The sequence below is a fragment of the Rutilus rutilus genome (assembly GCF_951802725.1).
Source record: "Rutilus rutilus genome assembly, chromosome: 22".
NCBI lineage: Eukaryota > Metazoa > Chordata > Actinopteri > Cypriniformes > Leuciscidae > Rutilus > Rutilus rutilus.
In genome coordinates, this window is record NC_140227.1 from 1,227,641 (window position 1) to 1,247,351 (window position 19,711).

General features: G+C 38.4%; 1 protein-coding gene across 1 annotated transcript in view; it reads right to left on the minus strand.

The window, feature by feature from the left end:
* atg7 (ATG7 autophagy related 7 homolog) overlaps positions 1 to 19,711 on the minus strand; it is a 107,354-nt gene that overhangs the window by 42,203 nt on the left and 45,440 nt on the right. Inside the window, exons 16-18 of the mRNA XM_084394797.1 lie at positions 18,762 to 18,877; positions 15,703 to 15,778; positions 8,682 to 8,762 (exon numbers count right to left, since the gene is read on the minus strand). Coding sequence (XP_084250923.1) covers positions 8,682 to 8,762; positions 15,703 to 15,778; positions 18,762 to 18,877 — 273 coding nt within the window. The remainder of the gene's footprint in view (positions 1 to 8,681; positions 8,763 to 15,702; positions 15,779 to 18,761; positions 18,878 to 19,711) is intronic.

The following is a 19,711-nucleotide window of genomic DNA, read 5'->3' on the forward strand; positions in this document are numbered from 1 at the left end:
TCGCCTATTCAAAACAATAAATGCTGGATGGCTCGTGTTGCTAAATGGCACGCAATTCATTTGAAAAGATATTGTATGACGGAGAAAATGCAGCATTACTGTTACTAAAAATAAAGCTGCATCTGATTATGTTATGTTAGCCACTTGACAAAATAGCGTCACGCTAAAAACGCGGTCCTCGCGGAAAATCAAGAAATCAAGCGATTCAAACAATAAGACTAACAGTGTTGAGCTATATAACAACGATTAGTTTCCGGTCTATAAATATATCAAAACAGTTGTTCCCTTGTCTAATAAAAGATATAATAAAAATAATAATCATAAAACATAATATATTAAAGCGTCTTTGGTGTTTCCATTGTTTCTGCTAAATAAACCGGAAATCGAGGGGAACGCAGGTATGATGTCACTGATAGGTGACACAATGTCCGTGTCCTGGTTAAAATTGCTTATTTCTCGGGATTCCAACATTCTTGGATACATCTGGGATAATGTAAGTACACAAATCAACTAAATATTTAACACTGTTCTAGTGTTTTTTGGATATTTTAATCCAAAAATCTTACATATTGTGCCTTTAAGTGATCAGTGCACTCATATTACTATGATTGTGAGAGGAGCAAAGCACAACCTGGTGGAATAAGCCCCGCCTTCTAAATAAAAGAGCCAATCCATGTTTTTATAACGCCAACACGCGAGCGTGCAATGGTTAAAGACGTCCGTCTAGCGCATGTTTACATGGAAAAAACAATGGAAAAGTAGCGCAGTGGAATGAAAAAATGCATTCTTAAGACTGTACATGTACATTAGATTTTAAATGCTATTTGAAAATAAGAAACAATATTTCTGGGACAGTTCATGTCCGATTTTGATGCTGCTTTGAAATGTTATTTAAAATGTTGCTAACACTTTAAAATAGGGTTCATTAGTTAATGTATTAACTAAAATTAACTAATAATGAGCAATACATGTGTTACAGTATTTGTTCATCTTTTTTAATGTTAGTTAATAAAAATACAGCCATTAATTGTTTGTTCATGTTAGTTCACAGTGCATTAACTAATGTTAACAAAGATAACCTTTGATTTTAATAACGTATTAGTAAATGTTGAAATTAATATTAACTAAGATAAATAAATGCTGAAGACGTATTGTTCATGTTAACTAAGGTAGTTAACTAATGTTAACCAATTAACCTTATTGTAAAGTGATACTGAAACAATATTTATGGGACAGTTCATGACAGAAATATGTTATTTAACATGTTTTTGAAATTTCAGTATTTCCCCATTCAAGTAGAGAGGAGCTGCAAACATGAACAGATTTTCCTTGAAAGATACTTAGGTTATATGTGTGTTTGACTCCAAACTTGCTGTAAACGCACTCATCACACATCGAACATAATGCTATTTATTTAGAAGTTGACCGATTCAACATGTTCAGATTCGGGAAGCACGTATACAGTTGGCTTGTTGGCCGGTGCACATCCAAACACAGTGATAACACAATCTGACACTGCGGTCACATGCAGAGAGAGAGAGGCGGGCGAGAGACATCTGGCACCACTGTCTGTCAGGCTGAAACACTCGAGAAGCTTCTCACTCAGACACACACTCCTCAGACACACACTCCTCCACAATCACACCGGCTCCTTTCAGCTCGTTCTCAGAGGAGATTGAGTTTCTGCTAAAGCTGATGAATGAGTGGCACTGTTGCTTTCAGTGAACCAGACATGGATGAGTTGACTGACAGAGCGGGCGAGAGTAGACCGAAGCTCATCTGTCCGAACCCCATGAACTCGGATGCTTCTTTAAAGAGAACCTACTATGCTTTTTTACTTTCTTTAGAGTGTAATGTTGCTTTTTGAGCATGAAAACACTACAGTTATTCTCACCAATGGTGGTGCTGACTTATGAATTTACACATGGTTTGTCTTAAAGCATATTAAAAACACCACATAGACACATAAACAACATTAAAAGATTTTTAACATAGGGAGTCTTTAAAGATTATTGTAGGTTAACTAAAGGGTTTATCTTAAAAATAAACAAATTAGATTGAAAAATAGATTAACTGTCTAATTGTAAAAAGTCAACAGATTAACTGACTAATTGTAAAAATAATGTTTTTATAAAAGGCAATAATAAAAGGAAAATGTTGATAGATTAATTGACTAATTGTAAAAATAGTTGACAGATTAACTGACTAATTGTAAAAATAGATGAAAGATTAACTGACTAATTGTAAAAATAGATGAAAGATTAACTGACTAATTGTAAAAATAGTCGACAGATTAACTGACTAATTGTAAAAATAGTCGACAGATTAACTGACTAATTGTAAAAATAGTTGATAGATTAACTGACTAATTGTAAAAATAGTCGACAGATTAACTGACTAATTGTAAAAATAGATGAAAGATTAACTGACTAATTGTAAAAATAGATGAAAGATTAACTGACTAATTGTAAAAATAGTCGACAGATTAACTGACTAATTGTAAAAATTGTTGATAGATTGACTGACTAATTGTAAAAATAGTCGACAGATTAACTGACTAATTGTAAAAATTGTTGATAGATTGACTGACTAATTGTAAAAATAGTCGACAGATTAACGGTCTAATTGTAAAAATAGTCGACAGGTTAACTGACTAATTGTAAAAATAGTCGACAGATTGACTGACTAATTGTAAAAATTGTTGATAGATTGACTGACTAATTGTAAAAATAGTCGATAGATTAACTGACTAATTGTAAAAATAGTCGATAGATTAACTGACTAATTGTAAAAATAGTTGACAGATTTACTAATTGTAAAAATAGTCGACAGATTAACTGACTAATTGTAAAAATAGTCGACAGATTAACTGTCTAATTGTAAAAATAGTCGACAGATTAACGGTCTAATTGTAAAAATAGTCGACAGGTTAACTGACTAATTGTAAAAATAGTCGATAGATTAACTGACTAATTGTAAAAATAGTCGATAGATTAACTGACTAATTGTAAAAATAGTCGATAGATTAACTGACTAATTGTAAAAATAGTCGACAGATTAACTGTCTAATTGTAAAAATAGTCGACAGATTAACTGACTAATTGTAAAAATAGTCGACAGATTAACTGACTAATGGTAAAAATAGTCGATAGATTAACTGACTAATTGTAAAAATAGTCGATAGATTAACTGTCTAATTGTAAAAATAGTCGATAGATTAACTGACTAATTGTAAAAATAGTCGATAGATTAACTGTCTAATTGTAAAAATAGTCGATAGGTTAACTGACTAATGGTAAAAATAGTCGATAGATTAACTGACTAATTGTAAAAATAGTCGATAGATTAACTGACTAATTGTAAAAATAGTCGATAGGTTAACTGACTAATGGTAAAAATAGTCGATAGGTTAACTGACTAATGGTAAAAATAGTCGACAGATTAACTGACTAATTGTAAAAATAGTCGATAGATTAACTGACTAATTGTAAAAATAGTCGATAGATTAACTGACTAATGGTAAAAATAGTCGATAGATTAACTGACTAATGGTAAAAATAGTCGATAGATTAACTGACTAATGGTAAAAATAGTCGACAGATTAACTGACTAATTGTAAAAATAGTCGACAGATTAACTGACTAATGGTAAAAATAGTCGATAGATTAACTGACTAATGGTAAAAATAGTCGACAGATTAACTGACTAATGGTAAAAATAGTCGATAGATTAACTGACTAATGGTAAAAATAGTCGATAGATTAACTGACTAATGGTAAAAATAGTCGACAGATTAACTGACTAATGGTAAAAATAGTCGATAGATTAACTGACTAATGGTAAAAATAGTCGATAGATTAACTGACTAATGGTAAAAATAGTCGATAGATTAACTGACTAATGGTAAAAATAGTCGATAGATTAACTGACTAATTGTAAAAATAGTCGATAGATTAACTGACTAATTGTAAAAATAGTCGATAGATTAACTGACTAATTGTAAAAATAGTCGATAGATTAACTGTCTAATTGTAAAAATAGTCGATAGATTAACTGACTAATTGTAAAAATAGTCGACAGATTAACTGACTAATTGTAAAAATAGTCGATAGATTAACTGACTAATTGTAAAAATAGTCGACAGATTAACTGACTAATTGTAAAAATAGTCGATAGATTAACTGACTAATTGTAAAAAGTCTATAGATTAAACGATCGTAAAATATAATCGGTATTTACAGCCCTATTACTGTTTTTGAGGCAAGAACACTTGATTTACATTATAAGTGAACCTCAGAGAGAAAATAAATACTTTTGTTTTTTGCAAAACCTTTGAAATCCTAACAGAATCTACAGTATAAAGCTTTTACACAGACATAAACTATGAAAAACAAATAATTTTCTGTCAGAGTAAACATATTTATATTCTTTGAACAAACATCACACTGTATTTGAAACAAGTCATGAGCATAAACTTGCTTTCTTGCCTAGCAACAGAACAGCAGGAGGAGCAACTAAACAAGATTTAATTGTGTTTTCCAAGAGTTGACCTCCTTATTGGAGCCTTTGACTTATGAAGCCCGTTAAATCACTGTGTGTGTGTGTGTGTGTGTGTGTGTGTGTGTGTGTGTGTGTGTGTGTGTGTGAGAGAGAGAGAGAGTGAGTGAGTCAGTGTGTGTGTGTGTGTGAGAGAGAGAGTGAGTGTGTGTGTCTGTCTGTCTGTGTGTGTGAGAGAGGGCGAGCAGCACATCTGGTTTACATACAGCGCTCTCTCTCTCTCTCTCTCTCTGTAACTTCCCCTGTAATTGTTTGAAGAGATGGTGGAGGTTTTTCCTCCATGCTGATAAAAACCTCAAATCATTTAACTCATGTCTGCCAGTAGTTTGAGTTCAGCGCTGGGTAAAAATAGACTTTAACTTCAATGAAACTATACAGAAAACTGAAGACGCGAGTCTTCAGGGACTTTTACTACTAGAGCAGGTTTTCCTGCTTGAATGTTGATTATTTTCCTCATATTCTCCATTGTTGCGGCTCCTCTCTTCCCAGTCTGTCAGTAACGCTCTGTTTACTTCCTGTCTCTATGAAGCCCCTCCTTCTGAAAAGCACACTGTGCTCTGATTGGTCAGCTGGAGCAGTGTGTTGTGATAGGTCGAGCGCTTTGAGTGTGTTTGGGAAATGTCCCGCCCCTTACCATAACCGCCAGTTTAACACACTACTAATTAACTCAACCAGGCCCCGCCCCTTTATTCTGCGCATTAATTATTATAATGAGGAATATTGTGACGTGTTCGTTCCCAGAAGAAACTCAAGACTACACTGGAGGCGTTTCAGGAGTTCAGAAACACTGACACTGATATAGAGAAGAACTGGAGCTTCTTCATGATCAAACAGCAACATTACACACTAAACACAGATGAACATGGGAAACAGCACAACAGCTCCTATCTAAATAATAGTGAAGCTTGTTAACATAACATAGCAAACACCACTATTAATGTTTTGTATTGTCAAAGTATAATATATAGGTTAAAGTATTATGATAATAAAGGATAATAAAGTTATCAGAAAGGATTAGTCTGATTTTAGGATTTTTTGTGTGTGTGCGTGTGTGTGTGCGTGTGTGTGTGTGTGCGTGTGTGTGTGTGTGTGTGAGTGAGTGAGTGAGTGAGTGAGTGTGAGAGTGAGTGAGTGAGTGAGTGAGTGAGTGAGTGAGTGAGTGAGTGAGTGAGTGAGTGAGTGAGTGAGTGAGTGAGTGAGTGAGTGAGTGAGTGAAAAGTCCTCACATGTGCTGGAGTGTTTTATTTCAAAGGGACATTGTTTCAGTCGGTCTTCATTACGGATGAAACACAACGTCTCTAAATTTACAAGTGTTTGTCTGTGGATGGCTGGAGTGTTTGTTTCCATGGTTTCACACTCAAACACACACACACACACCGCTGATGGAGAACAACATCGCTAACATCACTGACACACGACTGGCTCTTATTTCAGCTCAGCTACTGTTACTAGAGCTTATATAAGACGAACACCATTAATCAACACATTCAACACTTCCTGTTGTCTATTCTATCCATCCATCCATCCATCCATCCATCTACACCAAATTGCCAAAAGTATTGGGACACCCCTCCAAATCATTGAATTCAGGTGTTCTAATCCCCTTCATGGCCACAGTTGTATAAAATCAAGCACTAGGCATGCAGATGCTTCTACAAACATCTGTGAAAGAATGGGTTACTCTCAGCGTGGGACCGTGATCGGTTGGGCATCGTGATGGGCAATAAGTCCATTCATAAAATTTCCTGTGGTGTAAAGCGAGGGATGCAGTGGTGTAAAGCGAGGGATGCAGTGGTGTAAAGAGGGATGCAGTGGTATAAAGCATGGAATGCAGTGGTGTAAAGCGTAGGATGCAGTGGTGTAAAGCATGGGATGCAGTGGTGTAAAGCGTGGGATGCAGTGGTGTAAAGCGTGAGATGCAGTGGTGTAAAGCGTGGGATGCAGTGGTGTAAAGCGAGGGATGCAGTGGTGTAAAGCGAGGGATGCAGCGTGGGGTGCAGTGGTGTAAAGCGTGGGATGCAGTGGTGTAAAGCGTGGGGTGCAGTGGTGTAAAGCGTGGGATGCAGTGGTGTAAAGCGTGGGGTGCAGTGGTGTAAAGCGTGGGGTGCAGTGGTGTAAAGCGTGGGGTGCAGTGGTGTAAAGCGTGGGGTGCAGTGGTGTAAAGCGTAGGGTGCAGTGGTGTAAAGCGTGGGATGCAGTGGTGTAAAGCGTGGGATGCAGTGGTGTAAAGTGGGGGTGCAGTGGTGTAAAGCGTGGGATGCAGTGGTGTAAAGCGTGGGATGCAGTGGTGTAAAGCGTGGGATGCAGTGGTGTAAAGCGTGGGGTGCAGTGGTGTAAAGCGTGGGGTGCAGTGGTGTAAAGCGTGGGATGCAGTGGGGTAAAGCGTGGGGTGCAGTGGTGTAAAGCGTGGGGTGCAGTGGTGTAAAGCGTGGGGTGCAGTGGTGTAAAGCGTGGGGTGCAGTGGTGTAAAGCGTGGGGTGCAGTGGTGTAAAGCGTGGGGTGCAGTGGTGTAAAGCGTGGGGTGCAGTGGTGTAAAGCGTGGGGTGCAGTGGTGTAAAGCGTGGGGTGCAGTGGTGTAAAGCGTGGGATGCAGTGGTGTAAAGCGTGGGGTGCAGTGGTGTAAAGCGTGGGATGCAGTGGTGTAAAGCGTGGGGTGCAGTGGTGTAAAGCGTGGGGTGCAGTGGTGTAAAGCGTGGGGTGCAGTGGTGTAAAGCGTGGGATGCAGTGGTGTAAAGCGTGGGGTGCAGTGGTGTAAAGCGTGGGATGCAGTGGTGTAAAGCGTGGGGTGCAGTGGTGTAAAGCGTGGGGTGCAGTGGTGTAAAGCGTGGGGTGCAGTGGTGTAAAGCGTGGGATGCAGTGGTGTAAAGCGTGGGATGCAGTGGTGTAAAGCGTGGGGTGCAGTGGTGTAAAGCGTGGGATGCAGTGGTGTAAAGCGTGGGATGCAGTGGTGTAAAGCGTGGGGTGCAGTGGTGTAAAGCGTGGGATGCAGTGGTGTAAAGCGTGGGGTGCAGTGGTGTAAAGCGTGGGGTGCAGTGGTGTAAAGCGTGGGGTGCAGTGGTGTAAAGCGTGGGATGCAGTGGTGTAAAGCGTGGGATGCAGTGGTGTAAAGCGTGGGATGCAGTGGTGTAAAGCGTGGGGTGCAGTGGTGTAAAGCCCCTTTTTTTCAGGGGTAGTTTGTTCGTTCCATCCATCCATTCAATCCTTCTATCTATCTATCAAATAATTGAATCACATCAAAATCACTGGAAACTAATACTAAAGATGTTTCATGCAGGTCTATTCAGAGCTCGTGGATTTAGTTAGTGTTTGAATTAAATGGCCTTTACTTCTGTTCACTACAGAAAAACTTTTTATTTGGAAGTTTAAAGAAACAAGTTTAAAATAATTTACCAACACTGAAATGTATATTTTTAGGTAAACTATTTCTGTAAAAGACATGGATAGGAACCCCTCGATACTGACCTCACACAGTCTTGCATCAAAGTTAAAGATCTGAGACATTTTATGAGGCTTTTTATGTCTTTACAGCGCAAAGAAAATAGAAGGAGAGCAAGAGCGAGAGAGAGAGAGAACTTGGGAGAAAGTGAGTGAAGAGGGGGAAGGGAAGAGTTACGGCTTCAGACTCACTGTATTCACGTACCAGTGTGTGTTTGGGAGGAAGGAGTGGCTCCGAAAACACTAAATAAGAGCGAGGGCGAGTGAAAAACCACATCCACACATGCAGAAGAGATTTATGAGACGCGAACCCGTCGACAACAGCGTGACCGCTGGGAAAAAACACTTCAATTCAGCCCTAATTACTCGCATGCGACTGTGACATCAACAAGAAGCTTAATTCAACACACATGGCCTCTCTAACACACACACACACACACACACACACACACACACACACACACACACACACACACACACACATCATCTACAGATACTTCAAATATCTGCAGGACAAGCGTGCTTGAGATACCATTAGACTCTGACACTCCTTACACAAGCATAGTATTTGATTATAAATTATTGCATTATAATAACAAAACCTGGTTTTTAGTCAACGCTTGACTCTGGCACTGCGTGACACTTTTAATAAAGTGTAATTTTAATAAAGCATGTAAACAGTCACTTACTACTGGTGAGCATGCGGTGCATTTGTCAAACGCCAAACTTGCAGGAAGAACGTTGTCAAATCTTGCCAGGAATCCTCGAATCTGGAAGGACAACAAATGTTTTTAAGCAACACATAATCAGTAAAGAAAATATTCCCCACTCTCTAGCGCCACCTGGTGTGTGTTAGTAAAAACAGCAGGAAGTAACGATTTAAAAATCAAAGGTAACACTTTATTTTTAAGTGACGTAGATGCACGTTTCTACATGCACTTACTATACTAATAACAGTAAATTTTGCATAATTACAAGTAAATAACCCTAAACAAAACACCTGTTTCAACTCCACATTAAAGGTCATTACACAGCAAATGATTTTTAAAGACAAAAGCCTCTGGCTTTTAGTAATGCTTATTTAGAATAATAATTTTGTATGATTTAGATATTACGTATGTAATTATTATACCGTTAATCGATCACACGTGCAATTTTAGCTTACCAATTATTATTACGCACAGTTTAAATGAACAAATACATAAAGGTAATATAAATACGCTTTAGAATTAACAGATAACGCTATAAAATGACTACACGTGAGCTTACGTTCAATTCTCTCTATACATTTATCAAACTAACTTCACAACTTTTATTTGCACTGATATAGCAAGACTTTTTCTTTTAGTTGTCCTCTTTCATAGACAGCTACTTTCTTCTTGTTGTGTAAATTTGTTTAAATTCTTAATATTTTGTAATCTCGTAATATTCTGCAGAAGAGAGAAGTGAATCTCAGCCTGTGATTGGCTGTTCGCTGCTGATGTCACACTAAGCTCCTAAACTCAGTATAGTTGCCAGAGAGAGTTGATGATCATGGTACCAACTAAGCCTGGTTAGATTGGTTTGGTTTTGTCAACTCGAAACTAATCCTGCAACCCGGAGTTAATCACGGACAGGCGAGTTTCCTCTTTAAATACATCATTATAAAAACAAAATCATTCCTTAAATCAAAGCGAAATAAACTCTCATGTCCCATACACACTTTCCAATCAAGAAACAGTTGCAGCCCAGTATAAGTATAAAACGTCTTACTGTGACAATATCTGGTTTATCTCAGGTATTTTCATGAGAATAAAGTATATTTATAATGCCAATGCCTAATCAACCAATCCTTTCTCATCCTATATAATACGGTTTCATTTTAAATATCCTATATAATAATGTTGCATTTAAATATCCTATATAATACTATATAATTGATCTGTTTTAAATTAATTTCCATTATATTTATCATATTTATTGAATATATACATATTTATTATAAAAACTTTAGGATTTTATTTGTTTTACATATTTAATTATTTTACTATGCAATATTTTTATGCATGTGTGTGTGTGTGTTTATGTAATATAAATTATGAGATTTGTATTATAGATGTTTGTGTTATATACAATTTATTTTCTTTATTATTTATATAGGTTCATTATTTTACTTGGTTGTTAATTACTATATATTTTATTTATTTTCACAATTTTTTTTTTTTTTTTTTTACTATACTAAATATTTGTATAAACCCTTTCTGCAAGTAAATGTACAAGATTATTGGTGGTTTCCGTATGAAAGCTCAATGATTTCTTGTGACGTATGATATATCTGCCGGTGGAATAAACGACTGGTGTGTGTGTTTGGTTACAGTCACACACTCCTCACACAGTCTCGAGAGTTACTATCTTAATTGAAAGCAAATTAAAGAAAGAGCCTCAGGAAAAGATAAGAGCGGTCGAGGCGTCGGTGGGAAGATTACGAGGAATTTACATTACGCATTACCCATGATTCCATGCGCTCCAGCTCAAGACACTTTGATGTAAATCCACAAAATAAGTCGGATTCATATTTAGAAATGCCTCCAATGACTTTCTGTTCAAATCTAATTACGTTTTAAATCAAATTGGAGGAAAGAAATATCAGGGAAATGAAGTTTGAGCACGAGATCAACCATATTAAACATGTCTGAATGCAAAACATAAAAAGGGCTTTGACTGAAAAGACTTTGTTTGACTGTGATTAGTGGATGATGATGTTAGTTTGTTAGGAGAACCGACTCCACACATCCTCTAAAATGAAGACCAGGCGTTTGTTTCCAGGTGACACTTTTCTTCTTATTAATGCAATTAAATGCATACATTTTAAAATGCTGTTTACGCATCCGAATCATGTTTGTTGTGGCCACAATATATAGGTTCAGTTATTAATCATCTGGGCTGGTAAATAAAAAGTTGCAGGATTGAAGGAAAAGAAAAAAGGGAAGTTATTTGAGGTTCAAAACACACTACCGATCAAAGGTTTGGGGTCGGAAAGATGTTTAAATGTTTAAGAAAGAGTCTGTTCTGCTCAGAAATGCTGCATTTATATCTTTCCGCCACAGAATAAAAAATAAAAAAGGTAATTGCGACTTTTTATCTCACAATTTTGACTTCATTTCACGCAATTTTGACTTTTTTTTCCCTTACAATTGCGAGTTTGCATCTATATAAAGTTGCAATTGTGCAATTGCAAATCAGAAATGGGAGATATAAAGTAGCAATTATCTTTTAAAATGTTTTATTCTGTGGCGGAAACAAGCTTAATATTTATTAGATCAGAAATACAGTGAAATATTATTCCAGTGTAAAACACTGTTTTCGATGTGAATATATAGTAAAGTGTTATTTATTCCTGTGATCAAAGCTGAATTTAGAAATTTCAGAATTTCAGAAATCACTCTAATATGAGGATTTGATGCTCAGGAAACATTCATGTTCATATTTTTGTGGAAACATGGAAACAATTTTAAATGCCTTTCTTGTCACTTTTGATAAATTCAATGCATCTTTGATTAATGAAAAAAAACAATTGTACGGACACCAAACTTCTAAACGAGAGTCTGTGGAGCGCGAGTGAGCTTCCCAACACAACACCAGCGAAACAGAAACCAAACCATCAATAATAATGTCCTGTTGCTTGTCAGAGCTTCACCACACACACAGTCCTGAGACACACAGCTGACAAGCTCTGCTCTCAAACACACACGTGCTCACTAGACGATCACAGGTTATTAACCAAATCTAAAGCTTCCGCTGCAGATCCTCTGACGGCCAGCAGGGGGCAGTGTGAGCCAATGAGACGCTTCCCACTTCCCAATGTTCTCCTGCAACATTAATGCAAAAATCCTCATCACACTACATCCCATCCAGATTGATTTCTGAGGTCAGGGATTATAATGACCCAGTCGTGGCTTGTGTCCGGTTCACCAGCGTCTGGTCTTGTGATGATATTGAGTCACAGTCAAGAGAGCTTTCCTGATTAATCACATTATTCGTTAGGAGTCGCATATAAATGATGGGTTCTTGAGGAGGGAATATTCATGCTAGTGGAGCTCATAAGCCGGAGAGCGGCTCTTTGACGTCTGTAGCTGCGTCATTAGCCCCCTGTGTGTGTGTGTGTGTGTGTGTGTGTGTCTTGCTAAGATTCAGCACACAGGCAGGGGGTCCTGCTGTGCCACTTTATGAATTACAGCGAGGCTGTAAAATTGGAAGAAGCAACAATATAAACAACTGCATGTAAAATGTATCATAAATGCAAGTGCACGCGAGCACAGCGAAATATATGTTGGTGCTTTTCCATGATTTCCTATCAAAATAAAATCATACACTGAAAAAAATGGTGTAGAGCTTAAATAATTTAAGAAGCTTAAGAAATAATTGCAATGAAATAGCAGTAACACATTGACTTGAACATGAGATTTTCAATAGTAAGACTGAAAAAATATCTTCTAGTAAAATATATTCCGAATCATCTTTTTGCCACACGCACACCATGAGGAAACCGGGATCATTTGCACTATGTTTCGGTATCCTCGAGGAACAGGAATAGTGTTTCTGTCCTGTTTTCCAGCACAAATATCTAATCATTCTTAAATCAAGATACATATACTGGAGAAGAACAATGACTGAAGTGCATTTATGCTTAAAATAAGATCAAATATGTGCCAATGGGGTCAGAAAAATGAACATTGACCTCATTGGCAGATATTTGTTATTATTTTAAGCAAAAACTCGATGATTTTGATCAGTTTTTCAGTGAACAAGACTCAATATCTTCAGTCGTTTTGCTTCTTCAGTGAATGTATCTTGATTTAAGAATGTTTAGATATTTGCGCTGAATTTGTAGACTCATAATCACTTGTGTTTGAGTGAGAAAGATTTATTAACAGCATATAATTAGGGGAAAAGGGGGAATTGGAATTATGTGGAATCAGAATCAGTTCTTTATTAATCCAAATCATAACATCAAATCTGCCTGCCTCCGTCATACACACCGTTTAAAATATATATATATATTTTTTAACTAAACGGCAAAAATCATGGCTATGACATCACAACCATGAGCTCATTAACATATGACCTCATCTGCAACTCTTCAGTATTCAGCAGCTTGGCTCCTCCCAGTGAATTACACCCACACAGAGTTTAGCCAATCACATCAGAGCTCATTTAAATACTAAAGTCTTACAGGGACAATCCACCCAAATCATGATGTCATCATCCATTCTCAAAATAACTTATTTTATGTTCCGACACAAGGAAGAAGGTCATACAAGTTTGGAATAACATGAGTAAAGGTTGACAGATGCTTTCAGCCAAAGTGGCATTACATTACATTCATGATGTCGATGTTGTCAGATGCATTCCCTGAGGATTGAACCCAAGAAAGGAACTCGCTATAAATGTATGTGGTGTGACACACAATGGGCCCTATTTTAACGATCTGAAACGCAAGTAACTTTGTGGGCCGACGCTAATCTAAAATGTGTTGGTCTGAAGTAGCTTCATTACTCATAGGTGTGGTTTGGGCGTAACGTGAAATAAACCAATCAGAGCGTCATCTCACATTCCCTTTAAGAGCAGGCGTGCTTGTTCCATGGCGGATTGCTATTATAACGGCGGATTTGCCAGACGCACGCCAGGAGCGGTTCACAGCCGAGGAGACCGACGTTCTCGTCAGGGCCGTAAAACACAGAGAAGTGACATTGGGGATGGAGAAACACACACAAATTAGCTTCGCTTAAACAGGCGTATGATAATTTGGGTAAATGTGTAAGCTAGATTTATGCCTATTCTTTCACATCTTCATGGACACAACAATGATTTCCCTCGTGTGGAATATTTTTCCTTGTAATAATGTATGGTTTTCTAAAAATGTGAACTGTGTCTGTGTAGATGAGAGAAGCAAAGTGTGTGTGTGTTGTGCACACGCTACATTATGGTCAAGCATGCGCCCTTAAAATAGCATCTGAATAACGCGCCACTGACTTTAGACGAGGTTTCTCCTGGTCTGTGGAGGAACTGTTTTCTGAAACTGCAAAATAGCACCAGGGAACGTTTGCGCCGGAACACGCCTCCTCTCTTCGCTGAACCGCCCCCGGGAGCGCAAGTTCATTCCCTAATTTACCGACGTGCGTCTGTGGAGGGAAAAGTCCGCTGTGCGTCGGGTGCAAAATAGGAATGAAACATGCTTCGGTGTGCGAAGTCAGTTGCGCTGGGTGCGAGAGAGGGCCCTATGAGTGAAAGTGAATGAGATCTGACATGGGAAAAGAGAAGCAATTAATGACAAAAAAATCTACAAATGACTTCAGAAATCATTTCTGGAGCTCGACCACCCCAGTCCAGTATGATTAACTATAATACCCCTGATCCCCATCCACTATCATTGCATGGAAAAGAGCAGTGTGAACATTCTACTAAATATCTCCTTTTTACATGCGTGTTCGATGTTCATTCAAAGGTTCAGAGAAATAGTCATGTACAATATAAAATCCTGTTCATGCGTGTGAAAAGTGACGTCATGCTGAATCTTCAGACGATGGAAATGAGGCCATTCAGAGTTAAGGAGTATGAAGAGAGTGAGTCGAAACACTTTCCCTTCATCCTCAATATAACCTTCCCTGCTTTTCCTCATTGTCTCTGACTCCAGAGGCTCGTAAAGCTGGTGAAGGTCCCCAAGCGTGCGAAGATAAGGCCATCACTTCAGCACGAGCCTCCAAACACTCGTGAAGGATTAGCCCGCGGATTTGCTCCTGTCAATGTGCAATTTCATTCTTCAATGGCAATCCAGAGACACAGGAGACGATCGCGAGGAACACGGCAGAACCGACCCGCGTTTGCGTTGACTTCACACCCAAAACATGGTGGAAATGACGACATTTCTACACAACAATCCCACAATAAACACCAGCACTATGTTAACGAGTCTCGTGAGTTTAATCTAAATTACACTTTTTTAATGTTCTTTATTTGTCTTTAATTGTTTAAGTTGTATCTTATATTGTATTTGTCCTACTAAACGTGACATTTTTACACATATTTTGATCTTTTGTTGCCTTGTGAGGTTACATTTTAAAATATGTAAATGAGTTTGTCTGTGCTAATCAGTGTCTTGCAAAATACTCTTAAAATCCAACATGAAAAATAATTGTGATAAGATTGTGATCGCGATCCGTGATTCAGCAGGGCATTTGTATAATAATAAAGTTCATTATTATAATTAGGGATGCACGATATATCGGTATCGATATATTTTCATTTTTAATGTTATAGTTATCGGCTCGATAAGAAAATCTGGCTGATATATTAAAGCTGATAAATAATGTATTATCTCCTCCAGCTGAGACGCTTCAGATGCGACTGTTCAACATGATGATTATGAACTGCTTGAAATATGATTGGAATCACTTCAAAAAAGGAAAATACAGTAAAGTGCAGCACAAGTCTGTCATATCGGCTACATAATATTATAATGAGATCATCATAATTGTGTGTTTGGGACGTGGATTTTAATGGTGAGACTGTCGTCTCTGTAATCAGGCTCTCAAAAATTATATAAAAACTTGGATTTACATTTATCAGCCAATATATCGGTTATCGGCTTTCAGATATAAATAATTATCGGTATCGGCCAAAATGTTCATTTAAATAGATATGTATATAATAATATATATATCCATAACTGACCTGATGTGGGACGAGACCCAGAGATGTTGGCGGTTCATTCATCCGGTCATCACTGCTACTGGCCACTGCGTAACCTCTGGCAGAGAAACACAGAGTTATGCTTAGAGACTTTCAGTGTGTGTGTGTGTGTGTGTGTGTGTGTGTGTGTGTGTACTCATCCGAAGCGCTCACACCTCTCAGACACCGCACAAATATTGAGTCCTCTTTCAAGTCTTGTGCTTGAATGGACAAATTCACACAAAAGTGATGTCAACATGTCCGTATCCTCTGTTACGCCTACCGTAAACGTATACAGTCGAGAAAGACAACGCATGTGTAACAAAATGTGTAATTCTTTTTATTAATTGGTCTCATTTCATTAAGGAAAACGAAGGTTTTTGAAAACGCTCTCCAAAGTGGATAAATTTGTAAATGCTGTTTTCTCGGTGTAGTGTGGACTGTGAGAACGATGACGTAAGTTTAGTCATGTGACACATATTGTACCAATAGATATTGATGTTTATAGCGGTATTGTGCCTGTTATCTGCTATTCACTCTCACACTGCTGCTGAAATATGTGACTTCACACACTCTTCATATCACAGTCCTGCACAGATGACAGAATACACTCACATCTGCTGTCCTGCGGTGAAACATGAGCAGTTTTAGCGTTTTAGACCAAACATATAATAGTGAGTGAGAGCGACCTGGACCATCAGGGAATGAGGAGATATTCTGCTCAATAAACTCATCCTGCCAGAAGAATTGAGCGATAACTTTATTATTTATTTCTCCGTCTGTATGGTCTCCGTGAGCTTTAGTGAGGGTTTACGCACGCGCTGTAAAGGGGAATTTAGTGTTTTCAGGCGTTTTCCAAAAGTTTCTCATCCGCACTGAAACGCCTGAAAACGCTAGTGTGGACGGAGAGCGCTTTTAAACGAAATCGCAGTTTTCAAATGTATTCGCATGAATGTAGGCGTAGCCTCAGACGAAAGATCAGAACCAATCAGAGTGTCCCGCATATTAAAAACACTGGATAGGAAATTGTATTTTAAAATCCCCCATATGCATTACCTGCCTTTACCACTGGATAGCACTTTTGGGTGGGATTGGAGGTGTGTGTGTGTTTTTTTTCATGCATTTTTGTTAAGTTGTCAGTTTTATTTGTTTGCAAAAAAAGTGTAGTTACAAATGATCTTCTGCTGAAATACCAAATAAAAAACATTTAAACACAAAATCCCCCAAATGATTAATACTCTGACTTTATTGTGGTTTCTGATGTGGAAGTTCTCCTGTAACACAGCAGCTGACAGCAGTAGTGGATCTTTTATCATAAGAGGGTTTCGTATCATCTGAAGGCTTTTATCCGGCTCTATAACAGCGTAATGCACCTGAAGAGAGCCTGACTGGATGCCGGCACTATCTCGGGCACTGAGAGGAACGGCCCCTGCTTTTTAAAGTCTTCCTCGAATAGTAAACATACCCTCTCATTCATCTGGAAATACATAAAAAGCAATACACAGGCCTTTTCTGCACTTCAGATATGACATTACAGCGTAACTGCTATAAGTGCTGTTTCTTTTTTTGTATCTTAGTCTTACACTGACACTGATATTAAAATGGCCAGCATTCGCAATTTGCACGATTTTGCTCTATTTATTGATTGTATATTTTCCATCCTTATTGAAATTAAATGAAAGCATGCCGATGATTGGTGCGTAAAATATAAAAGTAGCTAAAGTAGGTCACATTCCCCCAAACACACTCAAAGCACTCGACCAATCACAACACACTGCTCCAGCCGACCAATCAGAGCACAGTGTGCTTTTCAGAAGGAGGGGCTTCATAGAGACAGGAAGTAAACAGAGCGTTACTGACAGACTGGGAAGAGAGGAGCCGCAACAATGGAGAATATGAGGAGAATAATCAACATTCAAGCAGGAAAACCTGTGGAAGCTTGTTTCTGACACAGAATAAAACATTTTAATAGATAATTGCGACTTTTTATCTCACAATTGCGATTATACATCTCACAATTCTGACTTTATTTCTCAGAATTGCGAGATATAAGGTCAGAATTGTGTGATATAGTCGCAATTGTGTGTTATAAAGTCAGAATTTGCGAGTTTATTTCTCGCAATTGAGAGTTTATATCTCACAATTCTTACTTTATAACACACAATTGACCCTTCGCAGGGAGCTTGATTGACAGGTGATCTGACCAATCATAATCCGCCATCCGCCATTTTGTCCGACAAAGCAGTCAGGAGAGTTAGTAGATTAACATGGGAGAATTTGAACTTGAAAAACGGAATGTACTGACGCCTTTCCACGGTTAAAACAACATTCCTACTTATGTTCATTCATGTTTATTTGATGCTATAAATTAACTAGAAGGAAGAGATGATCGGTTCACGAGCAGCTTTAACTGATGCTCTACAGCGATCTGTCAGACACATTTAAGAGCCACAAAACGGTATGTATCGTTTAAATTTCTTTTAAAAAATGACCAAATTTGAAAGGTGAGACTTTGTTTAATATGTCTAATATCAAAAGTAACCGAAAAGTAACCTGGTCTGTCCTGTCTGTCAGCGTGTTGTCAGTCTCCTCTCTGCTCCGCGATGTATTTTTCACTGCGTGAGAACATGGTGTTGCGTGAGAGCAGCGTAGTTTGTCGGGCATAGCGACAGTAACTAAGGGGGGCGGGTCTTTGCGAAGGGTCAATTGTGACTTTATATCATGCAATTCTGAAATAAAAAGTCAGAATTGTGAGAAAGTCGCAATAACCTTTTTTATTTTTTATTCTGTGGCGGAAGCGAGCTTCCATAAAAACCTGCTCTAACAGAGCCCAAAAACAGCATCAAGACTTTGAGAAAGGGCATAATACAGCCTCTTTAATTAAGTGCATCATCCCGGTATTTGGAGTGTACTTCCAGTGTGAACATGCAACCAAATGACATAGAAAAATGGCTAGCTCTAAAGTTCAGTCAGGCATTCTTCATGATTTTTCTACAGTGCATCAGAAGACAGACTTGATTTCAGACTGATGTGTTGTGTTGAAGTGAAAGAATGGCACGTACCCCTCTGGGTGCTGGAGAACAGACACCATCAGCTCCACAGCAAGAGCTCCAGCAATCATGGCCAGACCCGGACGGCTCACTGTGCACTGCTGGTCTAGAGTCCTGTCTCTGGTGGACTAATGAGGGGAGAGAACAGTTCACTAATGAGGGGAGAAGAGCTCAATAATGAGGGAGAACAGTTCACTAATGAGGGGAGAAGAGCTCAATAATGAGGGAGAACAGTTTACTAATGAGTGGACAAGAGCTCACTAATGAGTGGACAAGAGCTCACTAATGAGGAGAGAAGAGCTCAATAATGAGGGGAGAAGAGTTCACTAATGAGGGGAGAGAACAGTTCACTAATGAGGGGAGAAGAGCTCAATAATGAGGGAGAACAGTTCACTAATGAGGTGAGAAGAGCTCAATAATGAGGGAGAACAGTTTACTAATGAGTGGACAAGAGCTCACTAATGAGGAGAGAAGAGCTCAATAATGAAGGGAGAAGAGTTCACTGATGAGGAGAGAAGAGTTCACTAATGAACAGTTCACTAATGAGGGGAGAACAGAACAGTTCACTAATGAGGGGAGAACAGGTCACTACTGAACAGTTCACTAATGAGGGGAGAACAGAACAGTTCACTAATGAGGGGAGAACAGGTCACTAATGAACAGTTCACTAATGAGGGGAGAACAGAACAGTTCAACTAATGAGGGGAGAACAGGTCACTAATGAACAGTTCACTAATGGGGGAGAACAGAACAGTTCAATAATGAGGGGAGAACAGGTCACAAATGAACAGTTCACTAATGAGGGGAGAACAGGTCACTAATGAACAGTTCACTAATGGGGGAGAACAGAACAGTTCAATAATGAGGGGAGAACAGAACAGTTCACTAATGAGGGGAGAACAGGTCACTAATGAACAGTTCACTAATGAGGGGAGAACAGAACAGTTCAACTAATGAGGGGC